Source organism: Myotis daubentonii, chromosome 9, assembly GCF_963259705.1.
Source record: "Myotis daubentonii chromosome 9, mMyoDau2.1, whole genome shotgun sequence".
Classification (NCBI taxonomy): Eukaryota; Metazoa; Chordata; class Mammalia; order Chiroptera; family Vespertilionidae; genus Myotis; species Myotis daubentonii.
In genome coordinates, this window is record NC_081848.1 from 40,828,724 (window position 1) to 40,846,513 (window position 17,790).

The 17,790-nt window shown below is 54.9% G+C and overlaps 1 protein-coding gene across 4 annotated transcripts in view; it reads left to right on the forward strand.

The window, feature by feature from the left end:
* The first annotated feature begins 248 nt into the window (after positions 1–248).
* Positions 249–17,790, forward strand: part of ARRB1 (arrestin beta 1) — a 71,404-nt gene continuing 53,862 nt past the window's right edge. The window contains exon 1 of one of the 4 annotated variants that reach the window (XM_059708431.1): positions 249–415. In XM_059708431.1, the coding sequence (XP_059564414.1) occupies positions 396–415 (20 nt within the window). In that variant the 5' untranslated portion in view covers positions 249–395. Of the gene's footprint in view, positions 416–3,515; positions 3,695–17,790 lie in introns of those variants that run through there. The other 3 variants (XM_059708432.1, XM_059708428.1, XM_059708429.1) reach the window with 3 other exon arrangements.

Consider the following 17,790-nt stretch of genomic DNA (forward strand, 5'->3'; position numbering starts at 1 on the left):
ACCAAATACACCACACACACGCGCGCGCATCTGGACACGCACCCGTGTGGACCCCCAAAGGCCCGGCGGGCCCTGACGCCTCCAGCTGCCCTACCCTGGCGGCTGGCTGGGCGGCGCGCGCACACACAGACACGCGCGCACACACAGACCCACACGCGCACTCCCCGCACCGCTCCACGCCCCTGGCCGCGGCCTGGGTGCTGTGCAGCCCCGCGGGCGGTTCGGCGGGCGGCGATCCGGGCGGGGCGGGGGCGGCGGCGGCGGCGGCGGAGGCCGGAGGGCGGAGGAGGCGGAGCAGGGAACCGGGAGCCGGCTGGCCCGCGCTCTTCCTGCCGGCTGGGGATTTTCCAGCCCGGGCGCTTACGCCGTGGACCTGCCTGCAGCTGCCGCGGACCATGGGTGACAAAGGGACACGGTGAGTGCGGGAGGCGGCCTGGCCGGTGCGCGCGGGGCTGACCTGGGCCTGAACACGGGCAGGGGTTCCAGTCCGCGCCCTGGCTCTGCGATCGCGGTCATGCCAGGACCGCCAACCTCTGGCTCAGCCGCACTCAGTTCTCTATCCCTGAGGGCTCCCGTGTAGTCGCTGGCAGGGCCGTGGGCGGGGGCACCGAGAGGCGAGGACCCGGCTGCCCCATCTGGCTCATGGCTCCTCAGACACACTCACTCGCTGACACCCAGCACTGGCCAGCAGACACAGAGACCCGCGGGGCAGGCTGACACACAATGGCACACACGCTCATGTGGACACAGGGACACACTCATCCATGGGCATGCTCATGCTGTCACACACACACACACACACACACTCACTGCCACACACTGATCACACACAGTGACACTGTCACACACTCGGTGGTACCACTTGTCAACACATTCTTGCTGACAGTCATGTTGGCATACACAGTCACACTCCAGCACACATCAACTCTCACATACCTCTGTGCTGGCATACATATTGGCCTACACTGTACACACCTACACTGTCACTCTCGGTCACTGTAACAGACACTCTTACTGGCATGCACAGGTTGTCACCCTTACTGACATGACTGCTTATGCGGGCACCTGTCTCACTAACATGGTGTTTGCAAGACCACACCAACACTGACCCCAGCAGACACAAACCAGACTATTGCCCACACCAACCGGCACCCCATGGTCACAGCTAAGAGACCCGGGGCTGCTGACACACTCACTCCAGTCCCCACATGGAGAGAAGTGGAAACACACACATCACACAGTGGGAGGCCCCCGGAGCCTGGGAAAACGCATCCTATCCACTTATTTCCTTTTCCCCTGACCTCCCTGAGGCCTGGCTGGCTGGCCAGGATCTGTTTGGAGCTGGAGGTGGGACAGGGGCTCCTATCTGAGGAGCCTGCCCTGACTCAGAAAGGGAGGGGATATGCCCCTGAAGTGGAAAACTGGGACACAAAGGGGAAGGGGCTGGGGCTGGGGCAGGGTGGCCCCTGGGGATAGCCCTGGTCAGGTGCTCAGCTTTGCACCCTAGTTCTGCCCCCTCAGTCTGCCCACTCCCCTAAGTTCTGAAGAAGCTTCTTCCTTACCTCCTCCTCTTACCTCTTCTGCAACCCTTCTTGCATTTTTTTCTTTCTTTCCTCTCTCCTGCCCTTGTGTGCCCCACTCCTTCCTCTTCTCCTCCCTCTCTCCACCCTCCCTCTCTCCTTGCTTCCAATAATTATTTGAGCCCCTGCTGTGTACCAGGCATGGTGTGGGGATCAAAGATGTGTGCTGCAGGAGCTAATGGCCTAGGGAGCAATGACCCGCAGTGGTCATCATGTTGTGGGACCACTGACAAAGCCGTTTCACACCCACAGCTACCTGACACACTCTCTCAGCAGCATGAGAGAGGTCTTGCAGAGATCATGGACATTTTCCAGAAGAAGAAATTGAGGCTCAGAGGTAACTGGTGCTCCTAAGATTTAGAAACTACTTCCTAGCCATCCTCCTGACAGCTCTTCAAGGGGGTTAATTTTCCTCTTCCTGTTTTCTTGAAGAGGAACCAGAGCAAGAGAGGTTACCTGACTTGCTTAAGCAGGGGCCAGAGGCAGGGCCTAGCCTGGAGCCCACTCGGTCCCGTTTCTCTGTGGCTTGCTCTTGGGCACTGCCAGGCCCCCGGGGGGTCCTGGGTGTGAGGCCAGGTGGGGGTGCCCTGCTCTGTGTGTGAAGGCCCAGGCTGGTGCTGGAGGCTTCAGAGGACTGTGAGGGGTCTGCACGCACCTTAACGGCTAATCCCCTGTGACCCAGGTCTCTGTCCTCAGCGGGAGGATGTGACTCTTTTCCACATCCATGTCCCCCTGACCATTGAGGTGAGACTTTTCTCCCGGCAGGAAGTCAGGAGCCTCCTCTCCTTCATTCTTCCTGTGCTGCTTCGCCATCAGGGTGACTCAGCCCCTCAGCTCGCCTATCTGTGACTTGGTCCCCTGCGGCCATGGGTTGTCAGCAGGGTGAGGACACCGTGAGCAGCCAGGCATCTATTGGAGACCCTGTTCTTGGAGGCAGGACCTTTTCCGTGACTCCCCCTGCTCTGCATCTAACTCACTGGGGGACCTTGGAGACGTTGGGCAATTGTCTTCGCCGTTCAGGACCTTAGTTTTCCCATCTGTAAACTGGAGCTATTAATTCTTAACATTTTCAGGACTCTTCTTGTGTTTACTGAGTTCACTGGGCAGGGTGGGAGGTGTTGCCTGGCTACACTCCACCCAACCATAGCCCTGCTCCCCTGTCAGTTTTTCCTGTAGCCCCAGTTGGCCTCCCTCTCCCTCCCAGGCAGGTTTCCCAAGTAATTTGGAAGAGAAGGGTAAAATTCAGTAATGGGCTGTACCTTGCCTTGTTCCATGAGCAGTGGGACTCTGCTTTATCCTGGACTTGGACGTGGAAATGGCAAATATCCAATACTCTAAGGATTAGGAGTCATCACATCCATCCCTGTGCCTGGATTTGCATCCCCACATGAAAGTGACAATGGGAATTACTCAGAAACTGCCACTCCCCTTTAGGAACTTTGGGGTTAAGGGGGAAAAACAAATACCCGGATAGGACTCATTATAGGCAGGCAGTATGCTGACCGCTCCAACAAGGTGCTCTGGGAGCAAACATAGATCCATTCAACAAATGTTGACTGAATGCCAGGGCTGGGGGTTCAAGATGAATGGCTCCACTCTGTCCCCAAAAGATTTAGAGCAGAGTAGGTGATTATTATGCAGGGTGACATGTGCTGTGAGAGGCTAAGGAGTCCCAACCCAGTCCGGGCAGGCGACATGGTGAGGAAACCTTTCCTGGGAAGGAGGTGGCATTGGGGCCAGTGAGTTTCATCTGGAAGGATGAGGAGGCCAAGTGGGTGGGATTGGAGACGTCATTCCTGGCCGAGGGTGCAGAATGTGCAAAGGCTGGGAGGCGTGAAGCAACATGCGGCCTGCGGGTTGGGCAGGGGATGCTGGGTGAGCCTTAAGAGGTAAACACAGGCCAGTCATCAACAGCCTGGAATGTCAAGCTAAGGAGCGAGGCTTTTCTCCTCAGTGGAAAGTGACTCAGGGAGGAGTGTGAGGAGGGGCGAGATGGGAGCATATTTTCATTTCAGAGGGGGGCCTTTGGCCGTGGCAAGGAGAGTGGATGGGAAGAGCAGGCCTGGAAGCAGGGAGACCTGTGAGGAGGTGGAGGAGGAGGAGCCTGAGAGAAGGTGAGCTCTGAAGGAAGCCTGTGGAGAGGATGGAACTGAGAAACATGAATAAGGAGGTGGAGCCATTTAGCTGAGTGGTTGGGTGTCTGGCATGTGTCAGGAGTTACATGTATGATCTCATTTGGTTCTCCCAGTGATCCGATCCTATTAATGTAGGGACTGCTGTTCCCATGTCACAGAAGAGAAAACAGACTAGGAAAGATTAAATAATTTGTCCACTGCCATTTCGCCAACAAGCTTCGGAGCCCAGGCCTGTCTGCCCACGAAGTCCCTCTGCTGCTCTGTGCTCTCACGCAGAGGGAGCGGGCTTGTCTGGCTCACAGTTGGCCTCCCCCAGCTCCCTGGTGACCCCATCCTCAAGTTGTGCCTCCCTTCTGGTTCTTGCTGTTCCTACTAACTCAGTTGGCAACACGGAGGATCAGAGTTAGATAATAGGAGGGACTTCCCGAGAAGCAGTGGGATGGAATGGATTTTCCTTTCCTACAGATGTTTATGAACATTTCTTTTTTGGTGGGGGAGGAGGGTGGGTAGGATGGGGACGCATAACCACCAGCTGTCTGCGAGCCTTGGCCCTTGTCTGCCTTGGCTGTTGTTTCTCTTGGCGGTTAAGCTCTGTGGGACCCATCTTGGCTAGAACATGGGGAAATCCTGTGGCTTTGGCCGGGGTCACTGGTGGGGCTGCTGGGAACAGAAGTGTTGAGCCTGACACACCGTCTATGATCCCCGGTTCTAGGCCGGCCTCTGGGCTTCAGACTTCTCCCCATGGCTGTCTTCCTTCCAAGTGGGGGCCTCCTTGCCCAAGATTGAAGCACGGGTTCAGTGGTCCTGAGTTGTGGGCTGGCCACACCTCAGCGCTGCGGCAATGGAAGAACACAGGCTGGGGTCAGCGTGCCCTGGGTGGCTTCCTGGAACTGCTGCCAGCAAGACCATATTGACCATCTAATGAGGCCTGCAGGGGGGAGGGGGGAGGAAAGGGGGCAGCAGCTTGGCAAGGATCCAGGCTTCAAGTTGAGGAAGATGGTAGAAACACTTCTTCTACATAGAAGGGGTGGGGGGAGGGGAGGGATGGAAGTGGGAGGTGGGAATTTGAAAGTCTTCTGTTTAGAGCCGGTAGTTGACTTGGGGAGGGTGGTCTCATGGCACAGGGAGAAGGTGTGGCTATGAAGAGAGGATACTTAGGGACAGCTGGGGCCTTGGAGAGCACCGATGGCCATGGCTGAAGGTGGAGAGCGGAGGGAGGACGCAGGGCAGGCTGTGGAGCCAAAGAAACAGGGAAGGACCAGCAGAGGAGGAGGAGGTGGGGAAAGACCCCTTGGATTTAGCCAGAGGGCACTTATTGTTGACTTGGTGAGGGGTCTGGGCGGAGTGGCGAGGACAAAGCCAGGGGCAGAGGAGAGGGGGAAGACCCTGTTGTTCCTCGTGCCTGGAGCTGGGCTGAGCCTCTTGGAGGAAGGGTGAGGCCCTGGGTGGTGGGGAGACCCCAGAAGGGTTTGGGGACCTGGGGCGTGAGGCTCAGCTGAGGGCTGGGAGGGACATTTTGGGAGTGTGAGCTGGGCACAGGGGAGGCGTGTCTGTGCTGACTCCTGAAAGAAAGTCTTGGGGAAGGCTGGTGCCCTCTGAGCTGGGTCCTGGGGTGAGGAAGGCTTAGGTGTTTTAGACAGAAGGAAGAGCCCATGCCAAGTGCAGATGGTGGGTGCAGGCACTCGAGGTGTGAGGTTGAGGCTGCCGATGGAGATGGTAGCCCTGGCGCGAGGGCCTTGGGGGCTGGGGTGGTGGGTTTCCAGGCGCGTTCTCACTCGTTTATTTATACCCAGGTGGCTCTGTTCTCCACTGGGGGAGCTCCTTGTGTTCGGTGTGATTTCAGTTTCCTGTTTGCTGGTCATTATTCACCTCTGGGTCTGGGCCATAGGAGATGTCTAACAGGGATTTATTGACTGTACTGCACTCCTTCCTCCCTTCTTGCCTCCGCTATCAGCCTAGGGACTCCCTAATTGCTGAAATTAGGTCTTTCCCATTGGGGAATCCTAAGGATGGAAGCCATGCTTTCCACATTAGCCTGGATGCTGGGGGTCTCCTCCATCAGATTGGGAAGTCTGGGAGGGGAGGGGATGTACCACTCCTATTAGAATTGGGTTCCTGCGAGTGCAGCCTGTTTCTCCCCCATGAGGCAGACTTCTGCAGGTGGGAGCCCTGTCTCCTCATCAGAATGGGGGCTCCTGAGGGTGCGGCACGTCTCCAGCACAATCCCTGGGGTTAGACCAGGCATTGTCCCCGATGGTTCCTAGGCATCCTCCCTCCCGCCCTCCTATGTGCGGAGAGATCCTGCCCCAGGGGTGGCTTGTGTCCTAGTAGGGTATGTAGAACAGGGGGTGGGGCAGGACAGGATGGCTGCCTTTGAGAGGGGAACAAAGGACTCTGTTGTCTCAACCCCCCCCCCCCTCCCCCAAGGAGCTCTGGCAGGGTCATCTCTCTGGAGACAGGCCTCCTCCTTCCTGGGGCTGGCCTTTAGTCCCACTTTAGAGGAACTGCTTGTTCCATCCCAGGAGACCTGGTGCCAAACAAGGCCCCCAGGAGGCCAAGGCCCAGGGACTGGACCAGCTAGGTCCCTGGAGTTCTATATGACTGAAGTCATCACAGCTACCGAGCAGCTTTCCCTCGGCCTATGTCTGGGCTGGGCCTGGCTGAGAACACAGCCAGTCCAGTGGGGCCCGCTGTACCTGGCGAGGGCTCTGTCTGTCTGGAGAGGGATCTGTCTGTCAGTCTATAGAGTGTGGAGCAAGGCGGGTGCTGTGGCTGATGTCAGGCCAGCAGGAGGCAGGACTCTGCACTCAAGGTCTGAGCTGCTCAGTGGCCGTGCAGGGTGTAGCTTCTCTCTCTGGGTGCACCCAGAGGCCCAGAAACTGGATGAGGCAGGAGGCCCCTCCCCTTCTGGCCCTTAGCCTCTAGGTGTGCTCAGAGAGGGAAGGGGCATACTGCTTCCTTTTGCAGCTCCCCCCCCCCCCCCGCCCCTTCTCCTAGCCTGTGCAATCAATGGCCATCCGTGTGTTTTGGAAAAGGACGATGGGAGAGGGTAGGGAGTGGACAGCTGGGATGCACCATCTCAGGAAGGTCCCAGAGTTATGCCCTAATGCTTACTCATTGCTGTGTGACATTGGGCACGGCATTCATCTTCTCTGGGTCTTGGTGTCCCTATGGAAATCAAATCAGCCAGCGTGCATAAGGCCCCTTTCCTGTGTTCTGTTAGTGTGTTTTGGGGTGACCTTTCTTCTGGAGGATCAGAAGTGGGGGAGTGGGCAGCTCAGGCCTCTGTCACAGACCTGGGGGCTGAGACTGCCAGGTTGCTGGGCCTGGGTGATATGGGTGGTGCTTTCTTCAAGTCCTCACCTCAGCAGCCTCCCACCTCTCTAAGCACCTGCATTCTCTCTGCCCAGGCTGTTCGCTCCTCAGGGACACCCTCCCATGGGTGTCCGCAGGCTCCTCTGTGATCTGATTAGCATAGATTAGAGGCTGATTAGAATAGGGGTAGGCTCTAGCAAAAACCAGATTTCCTGGTTTCAAATGCCAGCCCTGCCACTTACCAACTGGCCGACCTGCCCCGATGACTTAACTCTTTCTCTGCTGCAGCTCTCTGGTCTGCAAAATGGGGTAGTAATAGTGCCCGTACAGTAGGTTGCTGAGAGCATTAAATGAGTTAAATAACATTTTGTGCCCCCCCCACCCCCTTTCTGGCACTGGCCCACCTCTCTGTGTGGGTCTTGGTTATTTGCACACGTGTGGATGTCCTCTCCGTGAGGCCAAGGGCACCTCGCCTGGGTCTGTTGTCCCTAGCACCTGTGCGGACCTGGCATGGCACTGAGCTCCATAAATATTTGTTTAGTGAACGAAGGAGGCTGAATGTAGGTATTTCACTGGGAAAAGATATACTTGGTGGGCGGGGGCGAGGGGGTAGGCAATATTGTTGGTGAAAACAATGGGACATCATTGCTGACGCTGAAATGCCTAAAGGTGGCCCTGAGCCACCGGCATTAGGTTATTCTTTGTGACCCAAAAGGTAAAGGTCACTAGATGAAGGGCTTTCCCGTGCTGGGAGAAGGTGTTTTCTGAAAGCCAGAGCCTGGAAAGGGGATTGCTGGCTCAGCCTCAGTGCCTTTGTTCCTGCTGCTCCCCCCTCCCACCTAGAATGCCATCCTCACTTCTCTCTGCTTGTCCAAATCCTATTTCCTAAATAAGTGCCCTATCCATGGAGCGTCCTTTCCTGGCCCTCAGAGGGTGGGCTAAATTCACCACACCGTCCCCATCCTCAGACATTACTGAGCCTTTTCTGGGTCTGGGCAGTGGTACGGGAGAATGGGTAGTTCCTGGTTAGGATGGACATCTGGATCTGGCTACAGTCTATCCAGTGTGGTTTGACCTGGCATGAGGAGGGGACCATGGCTTCCGATGACCCACTGTTGATCAAGGAGCTCTTTATGCAGCTGGAGAGCACAGAATTCCCACTGGCTTCCACTGGGCAAGTACCCAGACCCACCTAATTACTGGGGGCAGAGTTCTGGGCATTGCATCCAGCAGGCTGAGGTCATAATCAGCTAATTAAACGACCCGAGAATTGCTCCTTGGCCAGAGGAGTGGAGGGAAAGGGGGTGGGGGATGGTGAGGCTCAGAACAGATGTGAGAATGAGAGGGAAGCTATGCAAAGGGGGTTCAGACCCTGGGCCTGCTGTGCACAGCTGGAAGGGAAGCAGGAAGGGGAGCAAGGAGAGAGATAAATGGGCAGATGAGAGAAGGTCCCATATAGAGACATCACCAAAGTGACATGACTCAACGGTAGGGGTTCTGACCTGGGAGACAGGACCCCATTTCTCCACTGTCCCTGTGATACCGTGGAAGAGCTGCTTTTCTCCTTTGGGCCTGTTTCTCCATGTATCAATCTGGAAGTAGGCGAGACATTGGCCCAGAAGGTGTCTAGGAACTTTCCTTTTTTTTTTTTTTAACACAATATATTTTTATTGATTTCAGAGAGGGAGGGAAGGAGGGGGGGGGAGAGAGAGAGAGAGAGAGAGAGAGAGAGAGAGAGAGAGAGAGAGAAACATCAATGATGAGAGAGTCATTGGTTGGCTGCCTTCTGCATACCCCACACTGGGGATCGAGCCCACAATTCAGTCATGTGCCCTGACAGGGAATCAAACCATAACCTTCTAGTTCATAGGTCGACGCTCAACCACTGAGGTATGCTGGCCGGGAAGAACTTTCCTTCTTGATTCTAGAGCTAGAAGGGGAGAGGGTGTTAACAGCAGCTGTGCTCTAGCGTGGCCTCTAGCATCCCTGTCCTCTGGAAGGAGCAGACTGTATACCGGTCTGATCCAGCCTGAAATTGAGTTGCTGTAAGTTCATCAGAAGGCAAGACTGTGGTGGCAGCAGGCAAGCCCTCGGCCTCTGTCATACCCTTTTCCCTGCCCTGTCCTCATGATTGTCCTAGCAAATTAGTGTTCTCAGTGAGCGACTATTTGAGCCTGCACAGTGTCTTTTCCAACAGTCCAGTAATTTCCCAAGTAGCACCCCCAGGTGTGTGGAGATGGGGCTCCCTGAAGTTAGAGCCACGAGGTTTGGAGTATGGATTTTAGTCAGACAGACTTGGCTTTGCTGTCCAGCAATATTGCTCGCTATCTCCAGGACCTTGGGTGAAGGTATTAAACTGTCTGGGCGTCAGTTCAGTGGTGGCTGGGGGCAGAGAGTGTAAGGACTTGATCAAAAGTCACTGTTATTATTCAAGACCGGGAGTGGATCTCAGCTTTTCTGTCTCTGCCCCCCTCTCTCCGGCCGGTCCTGGACTGTACACACAGCTGGGTGTGTGGGGGCGGGGAGGGGGTTGATCTGGGCCAGAGGAGCCGCTCACGTGATGGCAGGAAAGGGAAGTGAGATTGCCCAGGGTGGGAGGGGTGGAGCAGAGTGGTGCTGGGGCAGCCCGGGTCGCCGCCCTTTCGGCCCCTCACCCATGGCTGATTCTCTAGGAGGAAGTGGGGAGAACTTAGGGTGCAGGAAGCTAGGAGCATGGGTGGGTGTTGGGAGGGCCCGAGGCCTCTCTCCCTTAGCTCCTGCCCCCAGGTGCCAGTGAGGAGCCCAGATCCTGGTTTTCTTCCAGGAAAACTAGCACACACTCAGACAACAAGCCTTCCTGCTTCCCAGCCCCTAGCGGGAAGTGCCTCTTGGACCTGGGGCATTTGGGAAGCATCGCGCCTGCCTGCCCAGGTCTGAGGTCTGCCCAGGTCTGCCCAGGTCTGCCCAGGTCTGCGGAGGTCAGGAGGAGAGGCAGCAAAGGCAGGGACGAAAGCCACCTTCCCTCCCCCAACTTCTCCCCAAAGCTCTGGGCTGTGACAGCCAGGGCCTCTGACTCTGAGGAAGCTGGTTACATAACTCAGCATGACTCCCAGCTTCCCGCTTTCGTTTCTCCCCAGAGGGGCCACGGAGGAGGTGCAGCTCTGCTGCGAATTCCTGGGCCTGAGAAGTCCCTGTGACCATCCCCCTGCTTGGGGTGGTGGTAGGTGCTGCCCGTACCATTTCGGGAGGAAAGCTGTGTGCGCTACCTTGGTGCAGGCCACTGGCGCTGTCTCCTCGCACTGCCCGTTTCCCACACTCCTGGGGGCAGGGCCGCAAAGGGGAGAAGCCTCAGCGGAGGAAACAGGCAGAGTCCTGAGATAATTTGCCTGCAAAGTACCCCCAGAGGTGCGCTTCTCTGAAGCCAGAGGAAGAAATAGCCAGCATTTTTCAGTTTGTTCCATTCAAGTGCACAAATATTTCTCAGTGTTTGTTGGGTGCCAGGCCTGTCCCTGAAGCCGTCTGTGGCATCCAGTGAGTGTTTGGGCCCGGACAGAGGAACTGGGGGCAGGTTCACGAGGAGACACTGGGCTCAGCAAACTCACCATTGGAAACCTGGGTCCGTCCCCAGCGGCATGCCTCTCTTTTAGTGGGAAGCTGATTGAAGGAGCAGACTGCTCCTGTCTCCACTTAAGACCATGCCCTTTCTCATAGGGTGGGGTTTGGCCCTCCTGGGTCCTGGGGTTGGCAGGGAACATCTAACAAAGAACACCCGCACCCCACCCTACAGGCCAGGGGTTTCAGGGTTGGCTTATACCCTTTCTATTCAGCCACCGCTGCCCTCCCCGGGAGGTGCCCGTGAACAAATACTTCTGTGAGTGTCTGCCACACTACAGGCCCTGGGTTGGGCACCTGAGGTACGAAGAGGAAACTGACAAGTCTTGGCCCTCGGCTGCTCATGTCTTTTGGGGGAGAAGAACTGGATCATCACCGTACACCCTAAGAAGTGGGGCAGTGGGAATCAGTTTGTACCGGACAGAGCAAGCCCAGTGGGTAAGGGTCAGAGGCAGCCCACAGAAGGGAGCCCGCTTTGGAGGTGAGCCAGAGCAGACACTTGTCTTGGTGGGGTTTGTGACCGATGTTTTTAGCCAGGACTGACTTGCTTCATCAGATACTTGAGCACCTACTATGTGCCAGGCAGCATCAGGCACTTGCCTCACCTGCTGTTAGTAAGCGGTGTCCTGGATCTGCAGACTTCTTGAGGCCACAACGTGTAGGGCAACGGTTCTCAACTTGGGGGTCGAACGACCCTTTCACAGGGGTCGCCTAAGACCATCGGAAAACACATATATAATTACATATTGTTTTTGTGACTAATCACTATGCTTTAAGTATGTTCAATTTGTAACAATGACATTGGGGGTCACCACAACACGAAGAACTGTATTAAAGGGTCGCGGCGTTAGGAAGGTTGAGAACCACTGGTCTAGGGTGAAAGTGAAAGTTCTGCCACAGGGCATCCAGTGCGTGTTTGGTCCCGGACGGAGGAACTGGGGGCAGGTTTATGAGGAGACACTGGGCTCAGCAAACTCACGTTGGAAACCTGGGTCCGTCCAGGTCTCCTCTGGTTGGTGGAGGGCAGGGGAGCAAAGGCTTCTCACTGGCCCCAGAGACCCTGCGGAGGTCCGATGACTGCTCCCAGGTGAGAAATGACGTGAAGTAGCCGGGAAACCATGAGTATGAGAGACAGCTCCAGGCTTTGGGGCTGTGGGGACATGTGTGCTGTCTCTGCACCTCGGAGGGCCCAGGGCGGTGCAGATAAGCATAGATGGCCTTCTCTCCATCCCTCCCCTCCCCCCCATTAGTAGCTTTGTGTCTGTGGTGAGTTTCAGCCTCTGGGCATACATTTCCATGCTTTCTCTGTTCTGTCTGTGCTAATAAAAGCGCCCAGCACATTAGTAGGCTGATTTTATTATGGGTCTATTTAGCCCCAGGGCAGTGGAAGAAATCTGGAAGCATTTTAAAATTCAGTAAGAATAATTTTTTGCAATCGTTTTTTTTTTTTAATATCCAAAAAATGACAAAGATGATCACATGGCATAACCAAGTGGTTAATATGCACATACTCATTTCTCGTATTATTTAGAGTGCTGACTTCAGCAACAGCCACTCAGCACGGGTACTTGAAACAACCCAGCCATCTCTGATGGTCACCATTTTGCAGAGTCGATTTTGCAAAAGGAAAAAAAAAAGTAAACGTTTTTAATAGGAAGAACTTTCAAACACAGAACCATGACCTAGTCCCAGACTGAGCCCTGACCCTGAACGCGCCGACTGACCTGGCTCCCTCCAGCCTCAGCTTCCTGTGGAGTGTAGAGCTGGGGGAGGGGAGTATGTGCAGGGAGCTCTGTGCAGAAGAGAAATCCCCACCCTCACCTGGGGTATCCACCCTGATGTGATGGATACATGTCCCCGTCACCGAAGTGTGTTTCTTCTCTCCATCCCATGGCTACCAGCTCAGTCCAACCCCCACTTCCGGCCTGGACTATCGCAGTCATGCATTCTGGCTGCTGTCCCTCTGCTCAGGCTAAACCAGTGACGGCGAACCTTTTGAGCTCGGCGTGTCAGCATTTTGAAAAACCCTAACTTAACTCTGGTGCCGTGTCACATATAGACATTTTTTGATCTTTGCAACCATAGTAAAACAAAGACTTATATTTTTGATATTTATTGTATATATTTAAATGCCATTTAACAAAGAAAAATCAACCAAAAAAAAAATGAGTTCGCGTGTCACCTCTGACACACGTGTCATAGGTTCGCCATCACTGGTCTAAACCCTCCAAACCCTCCTCTTGTTCTGAAATTCACATCTGACCCTGTTCTTCCCCAGCTTAAAACCCGATTAGCTGCTCCCCATTTCCTATAGGACAGTCCACATTCTTCAGGTGGCCCTGGGGGCCCTTCCTGGTCTGTGCCAAACTCCTTCCCACACTCCTTTCCCAGCTCTTCCAACCACACGGCCAACCCTCTGGCTACACGGACTTTTTGGATGTTCCTCCACAGTCTCTGTACTTTCCACACTTCTGTGCCTTTGTGTGAGCCAGTCTCTTTGTCTGGCATGCCTTCCTCTCCGACTGATGAAATCTCCCTTATATTTTAAGGTTCAACTTTATGTCAACACCGTTCAATTGGACATGGTGTACTGGGCACCTGCTGTGTGCTTGGGCATGGCGCCTTCCCTTGGCTCCTCCCTCCCTGCCCGGGCACCCCTCCTCCATGCTCCTTCGCCGCCTTGCAGGCTTCCATGATGGTCCGTTGTATTGTAGATGGCTGTTAACATGCCAGTTTCCTGTGCCAGAGGGCAGATGTGTGTTTGATGCCTCTTGGACCCCAGCAACTGATAGGGGCCTCAGATCAGCGGGGGCCAGAATTGGGTGGGGACGTGAGTCAGAGAAGATTCCCTGGAGGAAGTAGCCCTGAGCTGCTGACCCAAAGGAGAAGCGCCCTATCTCTCTTTTCACTTCCTTCCTGGCCTTGGTGCTGAAAGAGAACGGCTGAAACTTGGAAAGGGAAATGTATACATTTCCAATTAGGGGTTGGGAATGCCTAGCCTGGAGGTGATTCCATGAGGCGTATGCCCCCTACCCCCCCCCGCCCCCTTTTCCTTCCACACACATTTTCTGGACGCTAGGACGAGAAGAAGGAATGTCCTCGGAGCCTCGTCTGTCTGTTGGGCTGGAGGCAGGGCCTTTGTGAAGGCGGGTTGTGCTCAGATCGCCTCTGGGCCCTTCCTCCAGCCCAGAGGCGGGTTCGCCATGAGGCTGGTGCGGCTGCAGTTTCAGACCCTTCACGCTCCGGGGCCCTTTCCAAGGCCCAGCAATGCGTCTGCATGCCCAGGGGTTTTGTGAAATGTGCAAAAGGGAGATTTTTTTTTAAAGCTTTTTTTTAAAAAAGGGGGCTTCCAAACTCTATGAGCTTCAGGCCCATTCAAGCCTGGACCTGTGCCTGCTCTGGCTGGGTGAGCTTTGTGCCAGGGTGTTGGTGCCACGTTGTTGCATGAGAGGTCTCAACCCACCGAGTGGACCTGGTCATCGGTTGGCGCCCTCCCTGCTGAGCCAGTTCGGGGACAGGCCCAGCTCACAGCTCTTGCTCGCTGTGCAAATAAGAGCCCGACTGGAAAAGGCCTCTCTGCCCTCAATCTTACTCATCTGCTAAGTGGACACAATACCTACCCAACAGGGCTATGGGAAGGTTTAGATAACTGATCAGAGATAAAGCTGCCTGGGACAGCCCCAGGCTTGCCGTGGGAGCTCAGTAAATGGTGGGAGCTCGATGGAGCTGGCTCAGGGGAGCCCACCCCTTCCACTGGTACGGAGCCAGTTCGCCTGTGGATTCACCTGTGCTGTGCCTGATGCTGGCGGCTGGGGATCCAGCTGGGGGTGGGTGGTGGTGGTAAGATGTGCTAAGAGGGTAAAAGTGTTTATAAGCTGTGAAGTTCAGCTCCCTGGGAAGGCGCAGGCCCTTTCGTGGGAGAAGGGCAGGCTGGAAGTCCGGACTGACCTTCCTGCTCCTGGGCTGGGGTTGGGTGTTGGGGGTGAGTGAGGAGCCTGACCTGTCAGTGAAGTCCAGGGGTGGCTGGAGTGGGGGATGGGGTGGGGAGGGTGGGTGGTAGACTGAGCTGACCTTTTCTGCTTCCCCCACCAGTGTCGGGGAGGGTTACTGAGTGGTGGTTGCCTCCTGTCCCTCCCAACCTAAGTGTACCCTTCATGGTGGGGAGGGAGGAGACTGGAGTGGGGGGCTACGAGGAAAGAACTTGGGCTTTGGGGTCAGGCCAAATTTCAAATCCCACGCCCATTACTTGTTATGCCTGTGAACACGAGACAGCTATGCCATCTCCCTGAAACTCAGCTTTCTCATCTGTAGAATGGGGATGATAGCATTCTCTCTCTACCCCAGGGTTGTAATAAGGCTCAAAGGAGATAATGTAGGGCTTAGCACAGTGCCTGGCACAAGTTGCTCAATAAATGTTGATTGTCCTTTTTTTTTTCTGTCCCAGGACCCGCATCAACCTGTCTTGCACTTCACCCTTTACCCACATTTGGACTGTGGGCTCCCTGGGGGGGGGCAGGGGTTATGTCTTGTTCTTCCATCATTATGCCCCCAGCTCTGGCGCAGTACCTTTGAAACACTTTGAATTGGTTGGTGAGAAATTGCACTGGCCCAAAGAATAGACAGAAACTCACTGTGCACCTACTGTGTGCCCCTGCTGGGGCCTACTGTGTGGTCTCTGCACTGCAGAACTCAAATGGCCCTTGTGACCTCCTGCAGAAGGGACTTTGTTTTCTTTTTTCTTAGCACCCCTGAATGAATCATTATTCAGTCAGCTTCGTCCCCACTGGAATGCACGCGCCTCTGGAGCTGTGTTTCCAGGCCCCGGTGCCTGGTACAGGAGGCCTGTATACATTTTTGTTGAACGAATGGCTGTCCTTTCCTTTCCTTTCCCTTCTCTGAAGTCAGGCCTGGTGTCCCGTCCAGCCCAGCCACTTTCTAGTTGAGGCAAGTCACCCGGCCCCTTTCAGCTTCAGTGTCTCCTTCTTTAAAATGAGGAAAATAATGGTCCCAGACAATCAAGCGCTCAGCTGTGCCTGGAACAAGGTAGGCGCCCAGTCACGTCAGCTGCTATTTTCCCAAAGATCTCGGAAGTGTCCTTCCAGTTCTGACCTTCAGTGACCTCACCGCCTCTGGCTAGGAGGAGACTGGGGAGAACATTCCTTTCCTCGGACCCTCTCTGCCGGCCTCACAATGGATTTGGAGCTCTGTGCAAACTGTTTATGTTTCCCCAGCAGAGTTTATTACCCAGCCCGGCTTTCTGCAATTAATTACAAGCAGAGCAAATAACTTGTCCCTGGGAGGCTGGGCTTGGCATAAACAGTTACATCTAGCCAGGGGCCAGCCCAGGGGCGAGGCTCTTCCCTCCAGCTCTTGGAACAGACTGGGATTGGAGGGTTAAGGCGGGGTTGGGATGGGGCGGAGGGCCAAAGAGAAGTGCTTTTCCTGGACTCCTCCTTAGCCCTTGAGGGGCTGGTACACGTGTTCTCTTTGAATCTTCCTAATTGCCCTATAAGTAGTCCCTGTTTGCAGATGAGGAAATCAAGGATCAGCTAAAGGAAACAATTTGCTCCAAGCCACACAGCTTGCAGGGGATGCAGGAGGGAAGGTTCACATGGTGGCTGTGTCGAAAAACAGACTAAAGAAGATAGCTAGAAATTGGGAAATCACCGAGGGATTGTTCATTCATTCATTCCTTTTGCTGTGGGCCGTGGGCAGGGCACCAGGTGTTCCGCTGGTGGGGTCAGACTGGACCTGGGTTCAGCAACCTCAGTACGGATTTGGGTTCTGGCTAGGAAACAATTCAGAGTCAAGATTCAAACTATAAGAGAACATTTATTTGGAAAATCACAGAGGTAGAAGGAACAATTTATAGGGGGAAAAATGGGCTTAGAAAACAAGTTATAGAGGTACAGGAAGAGCTCAAGTAGCTTGGGAGGAAGCGAGTGTAACTCGCCTGGGGGAAGGAGCGGAGGAAGGCACAAGCACAGGCGTGCTCCCAGAGGGACAGTGCAGGGCAGTGTGCTGGGTCCTCTGTCCTAAGAATTTTAGGGGTGGAGGTTTTAGGGGAGCTCCCCGGGGAAGATCTCAATAGAACATCCAGCAGCTTTCCAGGTGTGTCCTTTCAGGGTCAGGTCTCCACTGATTGATTGGTCAGCACCAAGGCAGGGGGTCATTATCCAATACAGCTGGTCCTGAGGTCAGCCGTGGGGTCGCTGGTCTGGTTTTCTGCTTTTCTGGGCCTGGAGCTGAAATATAACTGAGGCCTAAATGTTATCTCTAGGGAGGAAAGGTGAGGGTTTTCCCAACTGTGACCATGCCCTGGCTGGTTTTGCTCAGTGGGTAGAGCATTGGCCTGTGGACTGAAGGGTCCCAGGTTCGATTCCAGTCAAGGCCACATGCCCGGGTTGCGGACTTGATCCCCAGTGGGGGGCATGCAGGAGGCAGCCGATCAATGATGCTCTCTCATCGTTGATGTTTCTATCTCTCTCTCCCTCTCCCTTCCTCTCTGAAATCAATCCTATAAAATAAAAGGCTAATATGCAAATTGACTGAACAGCAGAACGACCGGTCGCTATGACACACACTGACCATCAGGGGGCAGACGCTCAATGCAGGAGCTGCCCCCTGGTGATCAGTGCGCTCCCACAGGGGGAGTGCTGGCGAGCGCAGTGGCGGTGGCGGGAGCCCCTCCCACCTCCACAGCAGCACTAAGGTTGTCTGACTGCCGGCTTAGGCCTGCTCTCTGTGGGGAGCGGGCATAAACCACCAGTCAGACATCCCCCAGGGCCTCCTGGACTGCAAGAGAGCATAGGCCGGGGCTGAGGGACCCCCCCCTCTGAATGCAAAAATTTTGTGCACCGGGCCCCTAGTAAAAATATATTTTAAAAAACAAAACAAAAACAAAGAAGACTGTGTGACCAGTGATATGCTAGGGAGGAAAGGTCACCCTGGGGGCAAGGTCCCACCCTGCAATTGTCCTTTGCTAGGCCCTGGGCTTTCCACCCTGATGACCTTCTGTACCTGGCCCATTGTCCTCACTCTGTTCATGTCTGTCTAACTGCCCACCACAGTCTGTTCATGCATTTATTTATTCATCACATATTTGCTGGGCCCTGTCATGTGTGGGGGCTGAGGAGGCAGTGGTGGCTGAGATTCTTTGCCAGATACTC